The following is a 23,984-nucleotide window of genomic DNA, read 5'->3' as shown; positions in this document are numbered from 1 at the left end:
TTGATCCTGTGAACAATAATATATTCATTTTGGCCTGAATAGTGATTAATAGGAATCTTGGAGACTGTACCTAACGTTTTGTAAAACTGTTTCTACCACAAGAGCATCACAGATTTATAGTAATAAAAGTGATGAAGCAGCTGTTGGGGGATAATATCATTTTCCCCTCTTACTGTGTGTGTGTGTATTCATGTTCTTTCCCCATATACGCAACTTTTCCCTTTTTTGAGGACTTTCTTTTTTTCCCTTCACTTCACCACTGCTGTATGATAGTTATTCTTTTTGCTTGTATTAAATGTCGTTCGTGTGACTAGACGTGTGTTTCGTCTCTCTCTCTCGTCAGCGTCTCTTTCCCTTCCACACTCTGCCCGCCCACAGCAGCAAGCTAATGTTAGCTAATGAAAAAAGATGTACTGGTACATATAGGAACACCACACAAGAGATCCACAGGTGCCAAAATTGTGCAATGTTTTGCATGTGATATCATTTTGGGGAAAAAGACCGGCAACAGACATTTTTTGGAATTTTTTTTACCTAACATTAAGGGAAAGTGGGAAATTTTTAATTTGCAGTAAAAATCGCGTAGACATCTATATTAGGACTAGAAAGATGATACTATAAATGGGAGTACAAATTATGGTAAGACTAAAAAATTATCAAAAATTAAGAACATTGCCTATCTAATGCGGAGCATTTATAAATACTTTGTAATTTATGGAGAAAAAACATATTAAGGAGCAGGAGCATTTCAAATTTAAAATTTTAAGTAACAATCAAGAGATAAGTCAAAGAATATGAGTATCATACGTAAGATCCATGAGACCATGATGATATGAAAAAAACATTTGAGCGTTGTAGAGGTTTTGTCCATCTAGATAACCATTACCAACAGCAAATCCCTAAAAAGAGTATGCTATTTTATAAACTAAACAAACTTCATCAATACATTTCAATGAAGGCATTTGCACTTGTAAAAAAATAACATTTTTTTATTTATTTTTATGCAAAAAACAAAACTGTTTTGGAACTTTTCACACACAGACACTCCTTGTGATAGCATTTTTATGAATGAAAAATTTTAAACTGGTTATTTCTAACCACCAATCAGCCCCACATTGATATCCCCGATTTGGCACGCACCGTGAACAAAATTTTGGGTTGTTCCTTGATCACAAAGTTTTTTTTTTTTGGAAAAACAAGTGGCATTTTACGGGGGGCGGGGAGATTGGCTATATCTACTGTGCTGATTATAGTATGGATAAGTATGATTTATAAAACCATGAAAAGGGTTAACACGTCTAAAAATTGTGATGTGTTTTTTGGCAAAATTCTTCTGCCATGTTTCATACATATGTAGGTCAATCTCACAAAATAGGACAAAAAATGGAAAAAAAGTTATCAAAAAAAAAAATTCAATCAAAAATCCCAAAAAATTCTTAGGGACAATTTTTCCTACTAATAAGTGGGATACAGTCAGCAATGAAGTTTATTTAAAATTTTGTCATGAAAAAAAAAAATTAATTCAACCATGCTAAAAGGTAGGCAAACCTGACAGGCATTTCATCTGTTTCAGCAATAACTTGACATTTATGCTAGAAGCTGGCAACATATTGCATATACAAGATATACGGAAGACTGGATGTTGTGAAGATATTTATTATTTGAGATGTTAATTTTTTAAGGAAGGAAAAAACTCATCTCTGCCTCTACCGGGAGACGAACCCGGGTCCCTCGATTGCCGGACGAGTGCTCTGACCACTAAGCTACAGAGGAGATAGAGATTTTCCTTCGCTAGAGCGTATATATGCCGAACGGAACCGTGCAATGGACGGTGAAACCGATCAGCTAATAGCTCATGGACGACGAGCCACCAGAGGGCTATATATATGACATGAATGTCGCTCTCCACTTGTTAATACAAGATATACGGAAGACTGGATGTTGTGAAGATATTTATTATTTGAGATGTTAATTTTTTAAGGAAGGAAAAAACTCATCTCCCGGTAGAGGCAGAGATGAGTTTTTTCCTTCCTTAAAAAATTAACATCTCAAATAATAAATATCTTCACAACATCCAGTCTTCCGTATATCTTGTATTAACAAGTGGAGAGCGACATTCATGTCATATATTGCATATACTTTGGTACTTTATTTTCTACTCTGACAAGCACTGATACTCCGAATAATTTTTTGATCAATTGCATTTTTATTTCTTTTTTTGTTTCTTGTCACAATTTCGTGAGAATCACCCACGTATGTATTACAGTGCATCCTGTTTAATCCATATATATATATATATAACTATATATATAAAATTGATTTTCTGCATATCTGTCTGTGTGTGTATGTTCTCTATACAAATCTACAATTTTAAATCGATCGTCACCAGATTTTGCATATATACCAAATGGGACCCGACTTGAACGATGGGCTACTTTAAAATTTCGTCAGAGCAGGGCAAAAAAACTATCGGGCAACAATGGTTTTTGGGCCTCAACAATCTCTTTCCAAACGTTTACTTTGGTTACTGTGGTTCCCTAGCAATGAGTTTAAGACGTGTATATGCCTTTACAATGGTTTGTCATTTCTTCAACACTGTCAGTATAAGTATAATATTTATGCCTTTATAATGGTTTGCCACATTTTCAATACTCCCAGTAATGAAGTTTTTTGAATGACGTCATAATCATCATCAGCATCGCTTTCACAGTCAGGAAAATGGTGATCCTCATAGAAATCAGTGTTAACATTGCCGATTTTAATGTAGAAATGCGGAAATTTGGTGGGGTTTTCTGTCACATCAATAATTTAAAAAATTGTATTAAATACTCGATTTTTGAAATATTGAATTCGCTTAAAGATATACGAAGCCCAGGAGATTAAATATGAAGTAATTATAGCTGGACCTACTTTTGAGTTGGATATCCAGGCAATGACATTGACTTCAACTTTTTATTTACATCTTCTCAAGTATGAAAATTAATGTCTCCGTATTGTCTTTTGATATTCAACTGCATAAATTCATGTAGTTTAGTAAATTTTAAAATTAATTATGGGCCCGTAAAAAGTAAATCGAAAAAATTCCACAGCTTTAATTAAGCATTTTTTGAAGCAGAAACAGGCACTTTAAAAAAAGAAAAATATATATATTCATTTCTACGTTTCTTTAAATCTAGATTTATTTCTTTCATGAGTCGCGCAGGAAGTCACCATATTGGTGAACTTAGAAACGGTTTGCATGTCCCTCAAAGAAAGGGGAAGATATCACGTGATCCAAAAAAGCCTCATTGAAGAAAACCTGGTCAACGCCGGGTAGTATAGCTAGTAATATATATAATTGATTTTGTGTGTCTGTCCGTCTCTCTGTGTGTGTTCTCTATAAAAATCTACAATTTTTGATCGATCATCACTAAATTTTGTATATGTACCAAATGGGACCCAACTTGAATGATGGGCTAGTTTATAAGTTTGTCAGAGCAGGGCAAATGCCCGAAATGGGCAAAAAACTATCAGGAGGAGGGAAAGGGTAAAAAATGGCTGAAAATCTGCTTACGTAATACTTGAATGGCCCCTTTCGTGCTTGACCGAAATCAGAGAGAGTATTAATTCTTACAGAAAATTTTGTATATAATTTTTTTAAGTCCTACCAAATCACTTAATAGTCGAAGAGTGTTATAAAACAAAGATTGATGTACACCGAGTGCCATCAAGTACTCAAAATTAGAGACTGTCTTTGAACACACAAATTACATTTATGTATGACCATTAGTTAACCACTCACACACATATATATATAGCACACTGACCACAAATTATTGTATGTTAATCCAGAATTCGAGCACATGCTGCTCTACATTGTTTTTTGTTAATGAAGTATATGTAGTTATGTAATTTTTTTGTTGGTTTACTCCATGTTATAACACGCTCTCTGAGTGGGTGGGTCTCCCCGTCCCTGTCGTGGCAGGCATACACATGCAACACATGCTCTTTTGTTCATAACTTGTTATAATTTTGTTTTCCTGTCAGTTGCACATGCATCAGCACAATCAATGTTGTCCCTCCTACATTTCACTGTGATCTTCTTCCTGTTGTTTCCCTCGCACGTGATTTTTGTTACACAAAAATCTTTGGGGAGGATGGGGGGAATGTTGTGAAGAAACACAACTTTTCTATGGTTGGAGAACTAGGGAACAGTGTGTAGGGATTTTCGGGTTTCGAGCGCTGTTGTCTTCCTGTATTGTGAAGTCACAGAACTTTTCCGCCAACAAATCTGCATGCCATCGCCAAGAGGCTGTTTTGGCGTAAAGAAAAACCTGTTCTGAAGAACGAGCAAAACAAGAGAAAAGATACAAGTTTTTCCTTCTTCTGATTCCTACAGCGATCAAGACTTTATTTTGAAGCACACTCAAAACAGACAACCTTCCAGGACGGAAGCCACATTCCAACTCTCTTCTCTTGGAAGATAGATATTTTCTCTTCTCACCTTCTTTAACAACTTATAAACAAACAAAACGTATTATGTGCTGTAAGGCTATGGAGAGTAAGTAAAAATGTCCATACTGGAAAAATAGATTCATTACACAATGATTTAAAATATACAGGGTGATTATAACTAAAGTATTTATTTAAAAACACTGTAAAAAAAAAAAAGCATTGCCAGAATGACAAAAATTTACATGAATATTCCTGAAGCAATGGAATTTTATACGGCAAAGGGGAAAATATACTTAAAAATGTAAATTTAACGACACTGTACTCATCAAACATGTGGGAAATTTGCTCACAGAATGGACAAGATAGCCAAGAGCAAAATGATAACTTAATTAACATTGCACGATTTAATAGTTAATGGAAACATCACAAAAATGAAGTAATTGAACAAATAACTAAAACTTAAGAAATGTCAAATATGTTGTCCATCGTGTTCTGGCTATGAAGTGAAAGCACAAAAATGCTGGTTCAACAACAGATCAAGAGTATGCCATGGTCATGATGTGGATGCACTTGCAATTCACTTTTATTAAACCTAACACGCCCCCACATTAATATTCCTGAGGAACTTCTAACGTATAGGGGACGCGCTAGAGCTTGCAATTCACCAAAGTTTGCAATCCGACCACTGTTCATAACATTTTGAGGTACTCCCCACAGCCGGAAGTTGCAAGGGTTAAGGTTAGGTGAACTGGCCAGGTGTCATGTCATCCTGTTATTGTCACAATAGTTCTTCAGCAGCTATTTTGCTGGTATTACAATGTGCATCTTGATGAAAGTTGTTCTATCCACACACTGATGCTGTTGAAGTGCCGAAATGATGTTGTTGCACAAAATAGATTACACTGCTGGCCAAGTACAGCATAATCTACTTGCACATTTTGTATTGCTTGCACTTTTTTTCTTTTGCCAAAGAAATTTCCACTGCTTCCGGAGTATCCATGAAAATTTTCGTCATTCTGATCAGTACTTATTATATAGTTTTGGAATCGAAACTTTAATTGTAATTACCCTGTACATAGCTGATTATTTTTCATAAATCTGTTACTACTATACAGTAGAACCTTGATTAAATGAGCTTAACAGTGAAAGTATAAAAAAAAACCTATTGTATATTAAGACTAGGTGATATACAGTGCGAGATGTGCTACTTCTTATGGGAAAGAAAATGAAAATTTTCAAGACATTTATGTCTGAGGAAATGTAACTACTAGGGTATACTGGTCTTTGTGTCCCTTAGGGGCAGCTGGTGTCTTTATTGGATTATTGGTTATAGTGACGGACTCGCGATGCGAGGATCCGGGTTCGAACCCCACAGTGGTGGTCGGCTGAAGTTGGTTTTCTGTGGTTCCCAACTTCAAGGCGCAAATGCGAGCCGATCTCCCCGTTAAAAAGTCTCGCCACAGAGAGCAACAGTCCTACAACGATAAATCATTCAATCATAACACTTCACTCATGGTTGGAAAAACTGGTGGCAGATGGCAGCACTACACATAACAAGCATTACAGAGAAACAAAAAAAAATTTCACGTCTGGTTTCACTACACGTACACGAACATTCCCACATGTACCGATTCGTTGGGGGTTCCGCGGGGGGGGGGTGTGTGGGCGGGTTGCATGTGTGGTGCAGCAGTAGTAGGTAGGGCCTCCAAAAAATGGCTCGGGGATCCATGATGCTCTTAAGTCAGCCACCTCGTTGGGCAATTTGCCTGTGTGGCGTTGTATTTGTATTTGTATAAGACCACCTGCCCTCTAGCATGATGGTGTCAATACTGTTGCTGCTTCTTTGTGAAGGAAAAAAAGCAAAGCAAAAAAAACCCCTGTGAAATAATACCCCACTACATTTAGACGTGATGCAATCCTTATTAATGAATTTGCTAAAGATAGAGCATCAGAATATAGCCAACAGTTAGAAAATACGGTAGGAATGAGAAATTCTGGCTTCTGTATATCACTTTAAATAGCTAAGATATTTTATATAAAAACATATTATACATTCAGGCCACCTTTATGACACTTTTTGGAAAAAAACCCACTGATACCATTTGAAGATACAAAAATCAGAATGTCTCCAATAATATAAAATGTGCTAAGAATGAAAAATTTTGGCTATTAATGAACCAATATGGTATTTTTCAGGAAAAAAAATTATATTTAAGCCACTTTTGATTTTTTTTAAAAACCACTTGGTTAAACCAAACAACCCTGACTGTGGCAGTTATAATGTGGATCAGGAAAATTTAGAAAACCACTAAAAGCATTAAATAATAATAAGTCATTATATTGGATAACTAATAACATGGAATGAATAGAGAAACGTTTTGGACTCATTGTACCAATGGTTACAATGAAACAGTCACAATAACACATGGTTGTTATAACGAGTGCAGACTGCATTTATATTTTTTGGACACAAAAGCATGTTAATACCCACCTTGAAATTTTTTCCAAGTGGACTATTGCGAACAAGAACAGATAGCACTGGCACATAAACACCAGCATAGCTTTCTCCAGTTATGTAGAAATCATTTTTCTTGAACTGAGGATATTTCACAAAAAAGCTTGCAAGAGCAAGATAATTATCTTTTGCTGTAATATCATCATTATTCGTCTTGTAATCTCCAGAGTCGGAATATGAAAAACCAACACCTGCTGGTGTCTCCAAAAACAAAACATTAGCTACCTGCAATACCACAAAATATTTCATGACTTATTATCTATAAATCTAAGCAGAAATTTTCAATGTCATGTCACAAATTTTTCTAAAGCAAGAATGAATATATGTGAACATTTCGGGACGAAATCCCCCCTCGAAAATCCTAAAGATACTTAAACAAGTTTGAACCAGAGATTTTTCCCTTTTTCCTTATTGAGAATGTAAATAATGTTTCCATAATTAAGTCAGTGATTTTAGCCATCCAATTAATGTTACATTCTTTGAATTCAAGCTAATTTTATACTCAAAATGTATCAAAATATTTAAATGGAGTACCATCTTACTAGTTTAAGTCCTTTAACTCGATCACAAGATGACACATCTTGCCCTGTCTATGTTGCACTGAACAACTACTCCAGTGTCAGGAGCAGCTTAAGCAAGGGAACAAGCTAAAAAGGGCAGTAGCTTGGGCTTTAGTAGGATGCAAATTTCTAGAAGGAAAAATTTACTTGACGTTATGCTTTTAAGCCATAGTCAGATGACAAAAATTTTCAGAAAACTTGAGGGAACAGACAGGACCTCAAATTCAGAAACATCAACGTACTCTACTATAACAAGGGGAAAATGTGAATTTTGGTGTCATCAAATTAAGGCAAAAGAAGAGTTTTGGAGTACCAGAAACACGTTTGAAATGAATTTATCAACTCTTTCAGATGTAATTTCAAGATATCTCCCCAAACTTGATCTGCTTTATATCAGCCACCTTGAAACATGTCGGCTTTTAAAAATGTGAAGTTGTCTTTACAGTAAAACAGGTTCTCCACTTCCCTCCCCCCCTCCCAATCAACTCAACTGCCAGTGGATGGAGTCAGCACTTGTTTAAGGTTAGATAAGAAAAAGAGTGAGATAAAGAGGCAGTGCATGTGTGCGTTCTCTCCCTCACTTCTCTCTTTCCTTGGGTACTGTAAAGAAAGAAAATTATCTTCCTATAGTCACTTGTCAAGGTAGGTGTTTTTATATCATAACAAGGGAAATAAAAGCAATGAGTGGATTAAATTTTCTTTTTGGGGAAAATATTAATTTCCCCTCATAACAAAAAATTAAAATTTCAATGCCGGGGAGAGAAAGCAATTATCAGCTTGCAATGAGAAAAAAAAAATTTGACAACAGGTGACAATCCATGGAGGTTTTGCAATTTTGAATATGGAAGTTATAATGCGCAGATCAGGAAAATTTTAAAAACCACCGAAAGAGTAACAAAACATTGCCTGTCATGTTTACAGGATATGTGTGAGTAATGATGGCTCACCAATGAAAGTTGTTTTGTGACTTGAGTTATCTGGCATAATTAAGAATGGCACAAAATAATTCTTGTGCAAAAAAGCATTAAAAAAACTGGAACAATTTCTTCAAAAGCCGGGACAATAGTCAAGCACATTCGGCTTGGTATACAATAATGCAGGAGTGGAAAATAGAAATTTTATTTTCGTAGCAGCATTTATCAGGTAAAAAATTGTATTTTTAGAATCAAAATAGAGTATAATCATATTAATTAGCTAAAATTGTAATAAATACGGCAAAATCATAATGGTCGTTGGATGTTCTAATCCCATTCCCTGCTTTCACATTTCCTATTAAAAAGGAGGAGGGTTTTTTTTTCCTTCTCTTTTCTCCCTCTTTATCTTCAGAAAAATATTCCTCTTATTTTTCTAGCCAATGCTATTCATCAGCATGGGGGAAATGCCTATTCTAAGAAAGATCATCCCTTCAGAGAAAAAAAAAGACTATACAGGAGTGGCTGAAAAAAGTAAGGAGTTATAAGGGCCCTTCCAGGGGGAAATGAAAAGTTAGGACTTTTTAAGGAGTTTGTAAGGATGTACAAACCCTGCCAGGATCGTCTATAGGAGCAGCAGCACATTGTGAGCCTTTGCGACCAGGCAACAGGTAAGTTCAAGCTGTCCTCGAACTGAGTCAGCATGAAAAATTAAAATTTAGACCTACCTGTATCATAACGAAGTAGTTTAGGGGCGACCACTACTTAACCATACCTCATCTCGTATACATTCCTATATAGAATTTCTAACAAATTGGTACATGATAGAATGTGTGTTCTGAATGAATGTACAGCTTTAATGTATTTATGTTGTCAGAATTGTGCTAGCAAAGAATTCTTCCTGGTGCTGCTATCTGTTTTCCACATTTTGAAGTAAAAATGGCAATTTTTTTAATTTTCATGTTATATCAGTACCTATTGTAGGTCTGCCTGACTTCTCCGCAGAAATTTTTTTTTAAAACAACAGGTCTGCTTGCATTCATGCCTCAAAGTTAGAAAACTACAGAAAACCAACTTCAGCAAACCCCCACTGAGCATCAATAGGGTTCAAACCTAGATCCTCATGATGAGAGTCAAGCACGATGCCTATACGACCATGTAGTAGAGGTGAGATCATGGAAATAGATATTATTTCCACATAAAAAATCATGCATTTCGAAATAACTACCTTATTCCAAGAGAAAGGATTGAGCCACAACGTTTTCCCATCAGGATTTATCCTGAAAGGACCCAATTCTTTCAGCATGCCGTCCATAGAACTGCATCCAGGACCTCCATTCATCCATAAAACCAGAGGATCTGTCTTCGGTGTCTTTTGACTTTCTACAAACCTAGAAAATTCAAATGTAAATACAAAAAAGGTCACAAAAAAGCAAACTACCAAAGTCAGCTTAAATAAAATGAAAAAAAAAATTGCTGTAACGAAACAAATGTAATTTTCATAAATCACCAATGCATACCGATGACTATTATTACAAAATTTACATAAACAGGATGCTGCTTTTGCTACTGAAAATTTGTGAAAATTACCTTATTCCAGGCCATGCATATGTAGTTTTTTCCTCGAGAAAACCCAGAAAGAAATAGTGACTTTTCCTAGACTTGATGAACTCCCCCCCCCCCCCCCCGCCTCCCGTTCATGTTGTGTTTCATCACTACGAAATCAGAAAATCTTGTGTAAACCTTAGGCTCAAATTCAGCAATACATATAGGAATATTTAGGCGACAATACTGATTTCCTAGTTGCTGTGGCAACCTAGCACCTGATATTTTTTAAACCCTGCTTTATTCAACTGACCAGTGGCGGATCCAGGGGGGGGCGATGGGGGCGATCTCCCCCCCCAAGAGCCTTTAAACAATAGGTGAAGGGGCGATCGCCCCTCCCAAGAGCCTTCAAGCAAACATAACTCCAGTTACCTCACTTTTTTTCTTTATTAATCCTTAATTTTTTTAATTAATTTCCTTTTTTTCTCAAAGTTCCTTTCCCTAAAATTTGTTCCCCAAGTTTCACCTTGAGATTTCTTCTGCTGGTAAGGTCGAAAAAATAAAGAAGTCATAGCCGGAGGAGGGTCAATTGTATTCCCACCAAGGTTCTACAGGGATTCCATACGATTCGGCTGTCACGCTGCCTTTTCGCTTTCCCCCTAGCGTCTAAGGGCTCGTGTAGAGAGGCAAAAAAATGTACACCCTTCAGTTTTCTTGGTAACGCGCAGTAAAGCACAAGCCATCCAATAAGATGAATCATCGTTTTCTAGCCTTTGTTATCTCTTTTTTTTTAAATTCAGTCCTGAAACCCGCAAGCTTGACGTGGATCAAAAAATGACCATGTCTTCGAAAAAAACTGTTTTCAGTAAGCAAAAATTTTTAAATTTTAAAATAAATGGATATTAAGAAAATTAATTCTATTACTTTTTGTAGCACATCTGGGGTTTTCCCAGAGAATGAAGCTGCATTCGCTTACGGATTCACTGATAATGACATTAACGGGGGGTTCCCCCACAGGGTGAGGCTAACAGGGCTCAGGACGATTCTTATCATTTTTTGATTTTCACTCTACAAATTCACTATAGTGGGGCCTAAAAGTATGAAAAATCTCAGCAAAGCCGCCCCCCCCTCCTCGAAAACGTAGCTCAAAAGACCTGCGCCAGAAGGTGAGCATTTGAACACACATAGCTTCTCTATAATATCTATGAAAATATAGGCCTCTGCCCCATCTAATAATTAAAGCCTTTGTAATTTGAAATAAGTACCTGGATTAAACATTATAAGTGGATCGCGCGTATAATGCTTTTCCAAAAACCGCCAGAAAATCGTTTTAAGCGGAAAAACGCTTTAAACGGGAAATATTAATATTTCCCGTTTAAAGCGTCTCTATGGTCTGAGCATTAGTTGAAGATGGAACCACGAAAATGAATCGCACTAAGCGGGAAAAGGTTCTAAGAGCAGTGCCGCAACCAGATGCTTGGTCAGCATCTTGGTGTCCCTTGTAATGTTAAAGGGCAGGTAAAATGTTGAAATTCACGCCCCCCCACCCTCCGGTCCAGCGCCCGGGGCACCAAACCTACCTCCTCTTCCCATGTTTCGGCCTTGAGGAACGTTATAAGTGGAATCCACTATATAAAATTGATTGTGTGGAGTCGGATGTTCTGCGGGAATTAAATTTAACCACCATCTTTTCAGACAAAAAATCTGAAAATTAATATTGTGCACTTGATAATCATAATTAAATAATAATGAAAATCATTTCAATTTGCATGAAAGTAAGCTTTTGCTATTTAACGTATCTGTGGCGAAAAACTGTTTTTGAATAGGTTTTTGACAACCATATAGTCTGCACAAAATTGAATAAGAAATTTATTATTTTAAATCGCGCAATATTAGAATTTCATTAGGAAGTTTTTTTACTCTTAAATTTTTCTTAATTATGCAGACAAATTAGTACCCACATATTTTATTGAAATATGCGTCAATTATTTCTTGTTATCGAAAACAGTCTATACTTGTTTCAATAACTTTTCAATGCTATATTTTCATATTTAAAAACATTTTCATATTTTATCTTGACGTCCTATTCGAATAAGCAAGATTTACCATTTAGTATTTCGTGTATTTGTGTTTCCAAGATTTTATATTTCCTGATTAGTAATTCTCTGAAACTCCTGCTAAGGTGGTTCCAAATTAAAGTTTTCATCCTTTATGAGTTGTTTATTTGAAACCGAACCAGAGATTCAGGTTAGGAGATTGAGAGTAATTTTGATGTTCAGTCAGAAGCGCATTTACGGTTTTGCCGATTTGAAGGCTATTCAAATTTCACCGCCCTTCCACTCTACTCTAATTTTCTCGACTACTCTATCCACGAATTTTCCATCCCATGTTATAGCCCTTCCCCCACTCGTGTATTAAAGTCACTCTTTTAAAGGTCCGTCCCACGAGAGTTTGCTAGGTGACGCTGGATAAGATAATTAAAGTTAAAGATAATAAAAGTCTTTGTCAGGATCCGCGGTCGTCTCGGGCCTCGGGGAAGCAATAATTTTTAAGGCTTTCAATACAAAGGCAGAGGAACGAGCGTCTTCCTTTGTGAATGACCGAACAAGTACGGTTTACTTCACGCCCGCTGTTATTTTTGCGGTTTATGTCCGACAAAGACTTTTATTAACTTTAATTATCTTACCCAGCGTCCCCTAGCAAACTCTCGTGGGACGGACCTTTTAGTCATTTACATGTTTGCACCCTGTTTGGTCACACACGTGTTTGATGCTGGTTTTGGTAATTGTTTCGTTACTTACACGCGCTCTAGACAATACCGTCTTAACGTATTCCCCGCGGGCGGGGGCCTCAAATGCAGAGGGACCTCTGGTTTAAAATTTTAAAAGTAAACGTGTCTCGCCAGGTAGGGGGCTCAGAAAAATTACTTTTTCCGAGGGCCCAGTATACGCTTCTGACGGCTGACTCTAGGGCACTCACTGAACTGGTCCCTCACTCTTTATGTCACTCATTTGATCATTCATTACTCCCGCTCTAAGTCACGCTTTTGCTCATTCACGTGCTTGCAAACTCTCTAGGTCACTCACTGACACGGTCACTTGCTGTCTGGGAAGAGGTGGGTTTATTTGACCGTTATAAAAATTTCACCGCCCTTCTCCCATTTTGCTAATTTTCTTGGCCACTCAATCCTCAAATTTGCCGACCTTCTGAACTTGCCGCCCTGGGCTATAGCCCATTTAGTTCTGTAAATAGGACATTGTCTTCAGTAACGGGGCATGAGGATGGTTAAAATCAGTGTTGCAAAAAAAAAAAAAATTGAGGGGAAAAACTGAAAAATTACCAGCAAAAAAAAAAAAAAAGGCTGATGGAATTCAATTTTTCTAGAACTAATAGAGATATGAATTATTAGTACAGTAGACTCTCGCTAATCTGGCACATATCACACCAGGGTGTACTGGGTTAACGAAATCGCCGAATTACTGCAGATTGATTGAAAAAGTCCATTTAAATAACAAACTTCTGCTCATAAACATGTGCGCACTATGTTTTCCTCTTCTATGCTCGGAGAAAACCGGCCTAAAAACACCGGATTACTGGAGGGATTATTGAAAGTCTGACTCTATACGTAGTAGGATGGGAAACTTTATTTGAAGACAAAAATGGGTTTCAGACGCAAAATATTTTCATAAATCGGGTGTACAAAGCTGGAAATTTGTAATTTTTTAAATTTTATCGTCTCGTTTGAAAATTATAAGTGATAAATGAGGAAGTTAAAGGTATTATTTGTAAATACAGACATGTCATAAATGGGTGTTTTATTGTGTGTAGTACTTATTTTCATTTTAAGAAAGGATACAAGTTTGGTGTGCTATAAAATTGTTCACAGAAAGAAAAATTAACTGTCTAGAACGTAACTGAAAGAAGACTGCTTAATGTTCTTAACATCAATCGCCAAGTCCTCGAAGCGTATACGTGAACACGAAAAGTTGCTGGAGTGAGTGTAGCTCGGCTTTGGATGCTTGAGTTTCCAGCAGCGGTTCCGAACCTTTTCAGTGCATACGCCAAGCAGATCATGAGTAAATACTAAACAAGGTATTGAGCGAAACAAGAGGGACCACCTTAGGGACCCCATGGATGGAAACAAAGTCCCTTTGGTCGGGTCCAGTGCCGAGTGGGGAGTACTGAGCTGATATGAATTAGTACGAGATAAGCAGAGCCAGTTGAGGGCCCCACATGGATCTGCCGGCAAATAGATAGAATTCTCTATCGAACGAGACAGACCACAGAGGGCTCACATCACTGATGTAAACAAAGCTCATTTGGCCGATCCCATCACCGGCTTTCAAAATCTGAACAGGGAAAACATCTACCCTGTGCTGTACTGAAACCGAAACTGCCTTATCACGGACCCTACATATGAGAGGACAAAAGCTGCGCCGCATAGGTTCAGCTTTTTATCTGAAGCCATGAAGTCATTTAAAGTTTGAGCGGTCACAAGAATTTTTCGCAAGCTCAGTGCGACTCGTTACGGGTAAGGGTGCTGTCGGTGTGCGCGTAGTAGCCTACCTATTTATTTGATAACTACTTTGTTGTTGTGCGTAAAGTTCATGCTCCCAAGGGTGGGGCTGACAGGGCCGGGGACGATTCTCATCATTTTTTTTGTTTTTTTAAGCTATAAATTAACTATAAAAGGGCCCGTGAAAAGTCTGGTCTGGGGGCCCACTAGAGGCTTTAGCCTAGGGGCCCGCTCTAGGATGTGGAGGCCATGGTCAGGACTTTAGATAATTTTTTTTTCCTTCAAATGTTCAAGGATCGTCTCTCTTAAACGAGGTTTCTTGTATCCGAGTTAGCTTAGAATTCATTTCCTCTGGTTGACCGAGATCCTTATTTTATTCATATTAATTTGCCTAATTGTTATCATAACGTCACAAAGAGAAACGTTTAATACTTTCACAGTGATCAAAAAAATTAAATTTAAACGGAAAGTATCTCTCTACTTTGACTTGAAAAGCTGGAAAAAAGCATTTATCGAATACATTCGGATGAATTTTTATTTGTGCGCATTGTTTTGTCCGGTTAACTGTGAGCCTTAATTTTTATCAAGCGAAGGAGGAAGAAATAGTATTATAGGAACATTTTAAAATACCAATTCTTCATACGCTTTTGATATTCTGCTCTCTTTTCATCTGCAAAGTTTTTATTTATTTGTACAATTGCTCATGATACTGTTAATAAAAAAACATTTTTAACTGGTAATGTGCATCAGAATTCCTTACAATGTTTATAAATATAACACACATTATTCAGTCTGCACCTCAAACTTTTTTTTCGTACGGTATTTTTTGCGAGGGTAGCCGGCACAAACGTTCAAATTTATTATCAAAAACAGCTTATTCATTAATTGTAACACCAGTTGCTGCAAGCAAGTTTTTAAATAAGTATGCTGCATATTGAAAAAATATAATTTTTATAAATATAAATTTTAATTTAGATTTAATTTTTAACTGCCTTCAATTTTTAATTAATTTTTATTTTCAATTAAAATGTAATCGTAATTAATTTTAATGTTAATGTTAATTAATTTTTTAAATGAAAATTAATTGAAAGTTTTAAATAATTTTAATTTTTAATTAATTTTTTATTAGTTTTTTTATTTTAAGTACGTTTGGCACCTGCGGACACTAGTTTGGGTCTCACCGATCGACATCTTCATTGTGAAAAATCGCCCCCCCCAACACATCACCCTGGATCCGCGCCTGCAACTGACCAGATTCAATTGATTCAGAAAAATTGATGGCAGGTTTGGTGCATTACTACACATAACAAGCATCACACAGAAACAAAGTTCATGTCAGGTTCACAACATGTTCACACACATTCCAACATACACCAATTCATTAGAATTCCGCACACAAAAGTGGACAAGTTTCATGTATGGCTAAGTAGTTGTGGTAGCGGGAGTCTACGGCAAAGTCAAATACCAGGAGTTAGGTCGCCATATCAATACAATACAACGCCACAAAAGGCAAATTGCCCAACGAGGTGGCTGACTTAAGAACATCATGGATCCCCGAGTCATTTTTTGGAGGCCCTACCTACTACTGCTACACCACACATTTACCAGTTTACCAGTTACACCCAATTACCAGTTTTTTAATATTTATTTGAATGATAAATTGAAATTCAATATTAATCATTTGAAAAATTACAAACAATTTAATTTTTAATTAAAAACAACTTTATTTATAATTGTGTGATGAATCTCAAGAAAATTGATATTCGCAGCAGAATATTCATTATTTGGCCAAACCAAAAGCCCAAGATTCGGTATTCAACCATGAGCCCTTGAGAAAAGAGATTTTCTGGGCACGTCACAGTATTACGGTACGTCCATAGTGCACCGCTTCCCGCTTCTCGATTTATTGCTTAAACCGCGGCAGTTGTAGAAGGCGAGATGATCCCGCGCGATTCTAGCCAGTGGTGGTTATAGTGCACCGCTCGCGGGAGCGTCTGCCTGCATGAGCAGTTGGCATCATGGAGCTATCACGTGGGGATCTATTGTGTGTGTTTTTGTTGACAACAAAAAATATTTATCATAAAATTTAAATATGAAAGAATGACGAATGTACATGAAATGAATAGGACTCGCCTTGAAGCTGCAATGGGTTTAGTGTAATCGCTAATTATAGTTAATTAATTAATTGATAATAAATCAGCGATTTCGCTTTTAGTGCCACTATAAATTTTCGATTAGAAAACCGAAAATTAATTGTTACAAAATTCCGTTTGATTTAGTTTATCGTTAATTAGTTAATTAACTAATTAGTTAATTAACTAATTATCGATCATGATTATTATAATAGTTAATTAACTATTATCGCCAAAACTAAATCAAACAGAATTTTGTAACGATTAATTTTAGTTTTTCTAATCGAAAATTAGTTAATTAATTCGTTAATTAACGATAAAACGAAATCTAACGGTATTTTGATTAATTAACGATATCGTTTTTATTATGTCAACTATAAGTAATTAACGATTAGTATTAACAATAATTAGGCATCATGAAAACTCTGTTGGATTTAGTATGATCATTAATGATCCTTAATTAATTAACGATTAATTAACTATTTTGCTTATTATGTCATAACTAATTAACGATTAGTATTAGCAACAATTATCCATCACAAAAACTCCGTTGGATTCAGTATAATCGTTAATTAACCTTAATTAATGATTAATCAACGATATCGCTTTTATTATGTTATATCAAGTTAACGATTAGTATTAATAATTATTCGTCATAAAAACTGTTGGATTCAGTATGACCATTAATGATCCTTAATTAATAACCGATTTCGCTTATATTATGCCATAACTAGTTAACGATTAGTATTAACAATAATTAATCGTCACAAAAACTCCAATTGGATTTAGTGTAATTTAAAATTTTCCTTAATTACTTAATGATTTCGTTTTTATTATGTCATAATTAATCAATAATTAGTAATAACGATAATTGTCATTACAAAAACTGTCGATTTACTATTCCACTATAAAACGAACTACTCAAGTTTTAGAGGAAAGTATCCGTTTTAAACTGCAAGCGGTGAGCCGGTCAAGCGAGAAAAAGAAATAATAATTCATTCCGGTTAAAGAGGGTAAAAGCAGTTTGAGCCGGTAAAAGCAGGTAGGCGGGCGCACTATGGCCGCCCCAATGACTTTTCACGATCTTTTTTCAGCCGCGATGAAGCGAGTAGCGAGAAGCGGTTCACTATGGACGTACCCTTAGACATGAGTTACCAGCCACCCATATTAAAATATCTTTTATGTATCAGTCATAATTTTGTTTTGCATACATCTTGTTTACATGAGGCTCCCTATCCATCTGAACTAATTCAGTGGGCCTATGCCCATTCGTTAAGATAGTTCTGCACTAGGAACGTCTTCAAAAAAGTTCTCTGATGGGGCCAAATTACCAGTATTTTAGAGGGGGCCCCATAAATTTGATTTTTTTTTAAATGTATAGAGCAAAAATGAGTTAATCTCTAGGCCTAATCCCTATCACATCTCTTGTGGGGAAGCCGCATGCATGTAAATAAAAATTAGAGAAGGCCGCAAAACTGTTCTTGCACCGGGCCTCTAGATGACCAAGCATGTTGACCCTGACCATAGGTTTCCTATGTGAATACTGTTAGTACCGATGGGAACTGTCACACCACCATTATTTTTTTCTAAACAGTTATGAACATTCTTTACTTCTATAAAAGTGTATGACCCTCCTTGAATAAATCACCTTAAAACCTTACAGACGAGACGGGGGGGGGGGGGGGACTGACTCACCAATCATGAAGCCTGGAAACCCTAGTGGAAACATTCCAGAACTGTTCTGAAAATTTAATGATATGCTCAACTGTTAAGCAGAAAGTACATGTAAAGAGGTTGGCTAGCTTGGATAAAGAAGAGCTTGATATTTTGTCATGAATACCAATTGATCAATGTTTGCGATCAGTAACTGTTAACAAGAATTTTTGGATACTAAATATGCAAGTTTCTACTATTATGTGATAATACATATTACTTTTTGTGGGGGTGAAGAATTTTAGAGTGTTCCTTTTGTTATTTCAATAACTTGGGTATTAGGAATCTAAGAGTTTATCGGGAATGAACTCTTGATCAATATGACACCATGAATCTACCAGAGAGTGCAGCAGTCTTTCTTGCCCCAAATATGAACTGCACAATGACACTTTTCGATGTTAATTTGTGAATCTCCATTGAGACCTTCACCAATCTATACAGGGAAGGGGGGGGGGTCGTTCAACTTTTCATCATCTCTTTTTTTCCTCACTGTTGAAAGTTCAATGCAAACAATTTATTTTACGCTTTTCTGACACAGAGTGAATTTTGACCATAGGTTTGCATTATAAATAATTGTTGGATGTGATGGATATTGTTACCCCATCCAATTTTTTTCTAAACAGGTTATGAACACGCTCTATATCTGTAAAGTATCAGGAACTTTCTAGAATAAATCACCTTTAAACCTTATAAAAGGGAAAAAATGGGCTCACCAATAATGAAGATGCTTTCCAGTAGTGGCGTTAAGGTAACCAGAATATTGTCTAAAATTGATACGAGATCGCATTCCAGGCAAGTTCCTAATTTCATCAGGATTGGCTGCAGCAAAACTACCAAAGGTTACGAATATTGCAAACACCACAAAACTTGGATAATTCATGATGAGATCAAAGTAGGTCTGACCTAGAAGAAAATAAAATCTATGAACAAACAACAAACACAGGTAAATAGAAATTTGTAATACTTTGTAATAGTGGCACCGATTACCTCCTCCTCACTCCAGTTTACAAGCACCAGCAAATACTTGTGATTTGGCTATAGGCTTTGATGAATGGCACTGTACTACTACTTGACCGCACATGCACCTCAAACACATTAAATGCATAATTGAATGAATTGGCACATGTTGGAACGTGCCCCAAAGCAGAATGTTTAACACTGCTCTGCAACGAGCTCTCAGCTGACTGGAAATGTTCTGCGGTAAAAATCCCAATACATGTAATCAGGGCCGCAACTAGATGCTTGGTCACCCGGGGCAAGCACACATTTTGACGCCCCCCTTGTAATGTTGACTCTTCCCTTATGCTTAGTAGCCAGTTCCCATTTTATATTTAAGCCAGTACTATTATCCTGTTTCTCATCGCGTTGTGTAACTTCCTACTGGAATTAAGGTCTCCTTCCATAGTGAAGAGCAACCCCAAATCCCCGTAGTAACCCAGGTTTAAACATATTCTAAACTAATTAGAAGTTATTGAGAGACTTGAAAATAATTACGTATACTCCCATTTAAATTTACATTGAATTTATTTACATTATTATGATGATTCATTACAGATTACACAGGTACATGCACATTAACAATTAACTTTTTCAGTGATGTGGAGGCACTTATTCTAAAAACATGACAATACATATTGAGCATCACTTACCCCTTTAAAGATCCTAGACCACAATTTCTTCGACGTCATCCTTCTGTCCTAAGTTTCTAACTCCCTCTCCCTCTGATCTAACACTCAAAACCCTCTTACTCTGCGGAATTTCTCTCTCTCTCTGTTAAAATCTCTTTATATTTTGATTGATAATTTCAACTCCACCTTTTTGCGCTATTTCAAGACTTTCCATTCGCTCATCTTGAAATTCTCTTTTCCCGTCTGAACCACTTTTTAGTATTAAACATAATTTCATTGGCCCATCTCCTTCTCTGGGAAATTCTCACATTCCCATAACCTTTGACCCTACCATTTAATTTAGATCCGCTCCACGTCCATAGAAACCGTCTAGACGCACATTCCTTCGTAAATCAATGCATTTGACCAGCGACAAAGATTAGCCTTATCTTATTTTTCATAAGATTTCCAGTGCCACGGTCTTCAGCTTGACACGAATATTATTTTACCCACCTAACGTTCTCAACTAGGGTCCCGTTTTATTACATTTCCTTTATTATCTCCGACTACATACAACTGCATTCCAAAATATAGCTTTTCCCATAAATTCAACAGTCTGTCTCCTAGGATTAAACTTTCCCATCTCATGCGATTCACTATTACCCAAAATTTTGCCTCCTGACCTACATTCTTATACTATCGTAGGTTTCTTTTACCTTCACTGTAACTTCTTACTTTTCTTTCTTTTCTGCTCGTTTTCCCATGGATCACTACTGCTATTATATAATATCCATAAACTATTTCGATTTTCCCTAACTACCATCAATTAACTCATCTCGTTAAGATTAACTATCTTTAATTAACTCATCAAGTTAACAGTAATGTTGGGGAGGTTTCAAAATGAAATTTGCCCCTCCCTCCTGGGTCCAGCGCCCGGGCTAAAAGACCCGCCTGATCTCCTGATCTCCCCTAGTTTTGGCCCTGCATGTAATGGTGTATTTTTACACTTTTTCTTAAAATTCTTCCAAAATTGTTCTGCAGTAGCGCTAATTGTTCTGCAGTAGCGCTAATTGTTCTGCAACGTACGTCGCAGATTTTGGCAATTTCTGCTTTGGGGGGGGGAGCGTGTATCACAGGGTAGGCAGGTTTTTGATACATGACAGTTTTTGACTGTTTAAAAGTCTAAACTGTCAAAAAACTTTGTCAAAAACTGTCTAAACCTCAAATATATAGCTTTTGAATATAAAAATTCCCATTGGAAACACACACGATAATTGCATGTAATGTTTAAAGTGACTATGTTATACAAAGAATAAGTATTTAATATGATTGTAAAATAATTTTCTACTCTCTACAGAATTATTTTGAACAATATATATGGTTTTTTCCTTATAAAATATACAATTGGAATAAAGCATAGCTTAACACTGAAGGGAAACTATGGAAGGATTTGACATTCTCTGATTCAAGATGATTCTTGATCTTCCAAAATTTCTTGAACTGCTTATATATGTGCTTTGATATAAACCATCTGCTTAACTCTTTTTACAACAGATAAGTATTTAAAAAAGTTTATTACATCATAGATGTCATGTTGATTTCTGTTATTAAATTATCTAGATAGATATAATCACTGATACTTAAAACTATACTCTCATTATGCATAATATTGAAATATATCTAAAGATCAAAATACTAAATTCTATGACTAAAATGCCATTTAATTTGGCAATGCTAGCTTGTACATGATGCTTAAGAAACTCCTGTTACTTATCCTTAGTCAAACTTAGTTAGTATTACTTTTGCACTCTGATATGGTATATTTACTAGCACTTATAATGAAATGGTTTTCCAATTGAAGCTGTATTCAAACGTGCAAAAAAAAGTGCTTTGGGTATCAAGTCCTGTCAGCTCTGCTTTGGTTGAAAATTCTCTTTAAAACACTGTGAATTTATATGCCCTGAGGTAAGAAATTTTAGGGGGAAAATAAATGAGTTTAGTTAGTGTATTAACAGGTGCTGCGTTAAAATTTTTATATGGAATAAAATTTTGAGCAGATCAGAAAATTTAAAATATCAAAATTTTTTTTTTTCTCAGTGAATATAATTCTGAATATAAAACCCTTTAATCTACATAAAAGTAAGTGTTTTGTTATTTAACATATTTATCAGGTTAAAAAACTATTTGACAACATTGACAACAAGTTTTTGACTGTTTTAATACTGATTTAGTTTTTGAAGTGCCCTATCATACATATTTTCAATATAAGCAGCTCTATTCCGTTTAACAAATTAAACACAGGTAATCAGTAACGTAGATGAAATGAACCACGAAATTATATTTTATATGTTCTAGACCAGTGTTTCTTAACTTTTTTTTGCCCGTGGCCCCCTTTGAACCATTTTTTTTTCTCGTGGCCCCCCTGTCTTACCCTGAGTCTTCAACTCTCATCTAGAAGCAAGATCCTTTATACGTATTGAAATAATTTTTTCATTGAATTTATACTGAACGAAAATTTTGCAAAGAAAATTGGCATCCAGACCACTGGCCTGAAATTTATCGATCTCCCCGCTAGTCCGAGTTCCATCAGAACCGTCTCAACATCACGCAGCCCCCGCCCCCCTCAGGCAAAGTGATACTATGTTAGTCCCATATATAGCTGGAAATAAACAGCCTTTACATTTCCTACTTATTTTCAAAATTTATTGTACTATACAAATATCATATTGTCCCTACTTTACTTATGGGCATCCCTACTTTATATGGGAGTGGGACAGTCAGAGCTGGAGCCTGGGGCCTAATATGGTTTTCATCATTTTTTGTTTTTCACACTATAATTCAATATAGAGAAGGGGGGTCTGTGAAAAATCTAGCCAGGGACCTGCGAAAAACTTCATCCTAGGGAACTTGTTGCAAAATGTAGGCGGTGAGGCCGGGTAGGTTCATGCCCTAAGACGGCCCTGGTTTTATGGGTGGTTTTGTTGGATTCTGTAAGTGTATAGTCACTAATATAAAAGCTTTATTTCTTCACACCTTAATTTTTCTTCTCAGCTCTCTGAAGCCCTCCAAACCACCTGTCATGGCCCCTTTTTTCTTCCATGGTCCCCTTGAGGTATCCTAGTACCACTAGGGGGGGGCCATATGGCCCCCGGTTGAGAACCACTGTTCTAGACCATAGTTTCCAAACCTTTATCCTCCCATCAAAACAACCTTTATTCTCCCATTACACCCCAATCAATCTAACCCGTAGGATCCTATGTTATACCTGTAGCTTCTACCGCCCCCCCCCTTTCCATTGCCCCCTTGGGGGACGCTCACATTGGGAAATCACTGATACACAAATACAATGCCACAACAGGCAAAATGCCCAACGAAGTCGCTGAGAATTCAAAATTGTTAATATTTTGTTTTAATTATTGTAATTAGTTAAGGTTTAAAAATAAAACATTGTAATATGAAAAAAAATAAGTTTTTCATCATGTTATATACCTATTGTGCGCAAAGCATTATCCAAAAACATTCATTTCGGTTTTTGATGGTTTCATGGCTCCCTATCGCAGTGTTCCCTCAAAGTGTACGTCTCGAGGCTCAGTAAGGGTGCCATGAAATTATGTCAGAGATGTAACATTGCACTGGAGACATTGACTTGTGTGCCTATTTATGCTTCGAAGTCGTTCTTTTATAGTCAAGTGGTTCTTTTAAGTCAAAATATCAACTACTCTGAGGAGCTACAGATCAATCATGAATTGAGCAAGAGAGCCGCAGGTGACAAAAGTTTGACAACCAATGCTCTAATGCAAGCACGGATCCAGTGTGATGTGTTGGGAGGGACAACTTATTGCATAAGTTTGTTGGACAGAAATTTTTCTACATTATTTTACTCTTGGAAGGGGCGATAACTCCCCTCTGGATACACACCTGAGCGAAGGCAGATATCCTCAGCCACAAATTGAGTAGAGGCAGGCATCTTCAGCTATGAATAGAGCTAAGGTAGACATCCATGAATGGAATGGGTGCAGGCAATCTCAGCAGTGAATGAATAATTTTAACA

The 23,984-nt window shown here is 36.4% G+C and overlaps 1 protein-coding gene across 2 annotated transcripts in view; it reads right to left on the bottom strand.

The window, feature by feature from the left end:
- The window catches only part of LOC149075746 (lysosomal protective protein-like), a 136,495-nt gene extending 117,289 nt beyond the window's left edge, over positions 1–19,206 (bottom strand). For both annotated transcript variants that reach the window (XM_089243256.1, XM_089243255.1), the window contains exons 1-4: positions 19,040–19,206; positions 9,649–9,811; positions 6,926–7,174; positions 808–899 (exon numbers count right to left, since the gene is read on the bottom strand). In XM_089243256.1, the coding sequence (XP_089099382.1) occupies positions 808–899; positions 6,926–7,174; positions 9,649–9,811; positions 19,040–19,206 (671 nt within the window). The remainder of the gene's footprint in view (positions 1–807; positions 900–6,925; positions 7,175–9,648; positions 9,812–19,039) is intronic.
- Positions 19,207–23,984: the final 4,778 nt, after the last annotated feature.

This window comes from Pholcus phalangioides, unplaced genomic scaffold (genome assembly GCF_987345545.1).
Source record: "Pholcus phalangioides strain wild (caught in Gottingen) unplaced genomic scaffold, Ppha-v1.0 ptg000015l_1, whole genome shotgun sequence".
Lineage (NCBI taxonomy): Eukaryota > Metazoa > Arthropoda > Arachnida > Araneae > Pholcidae > Pholcus > Pholcus phalangioides.
This window is presented reverse-complemented; position numbering and strand designations above follow the sequence as displayed.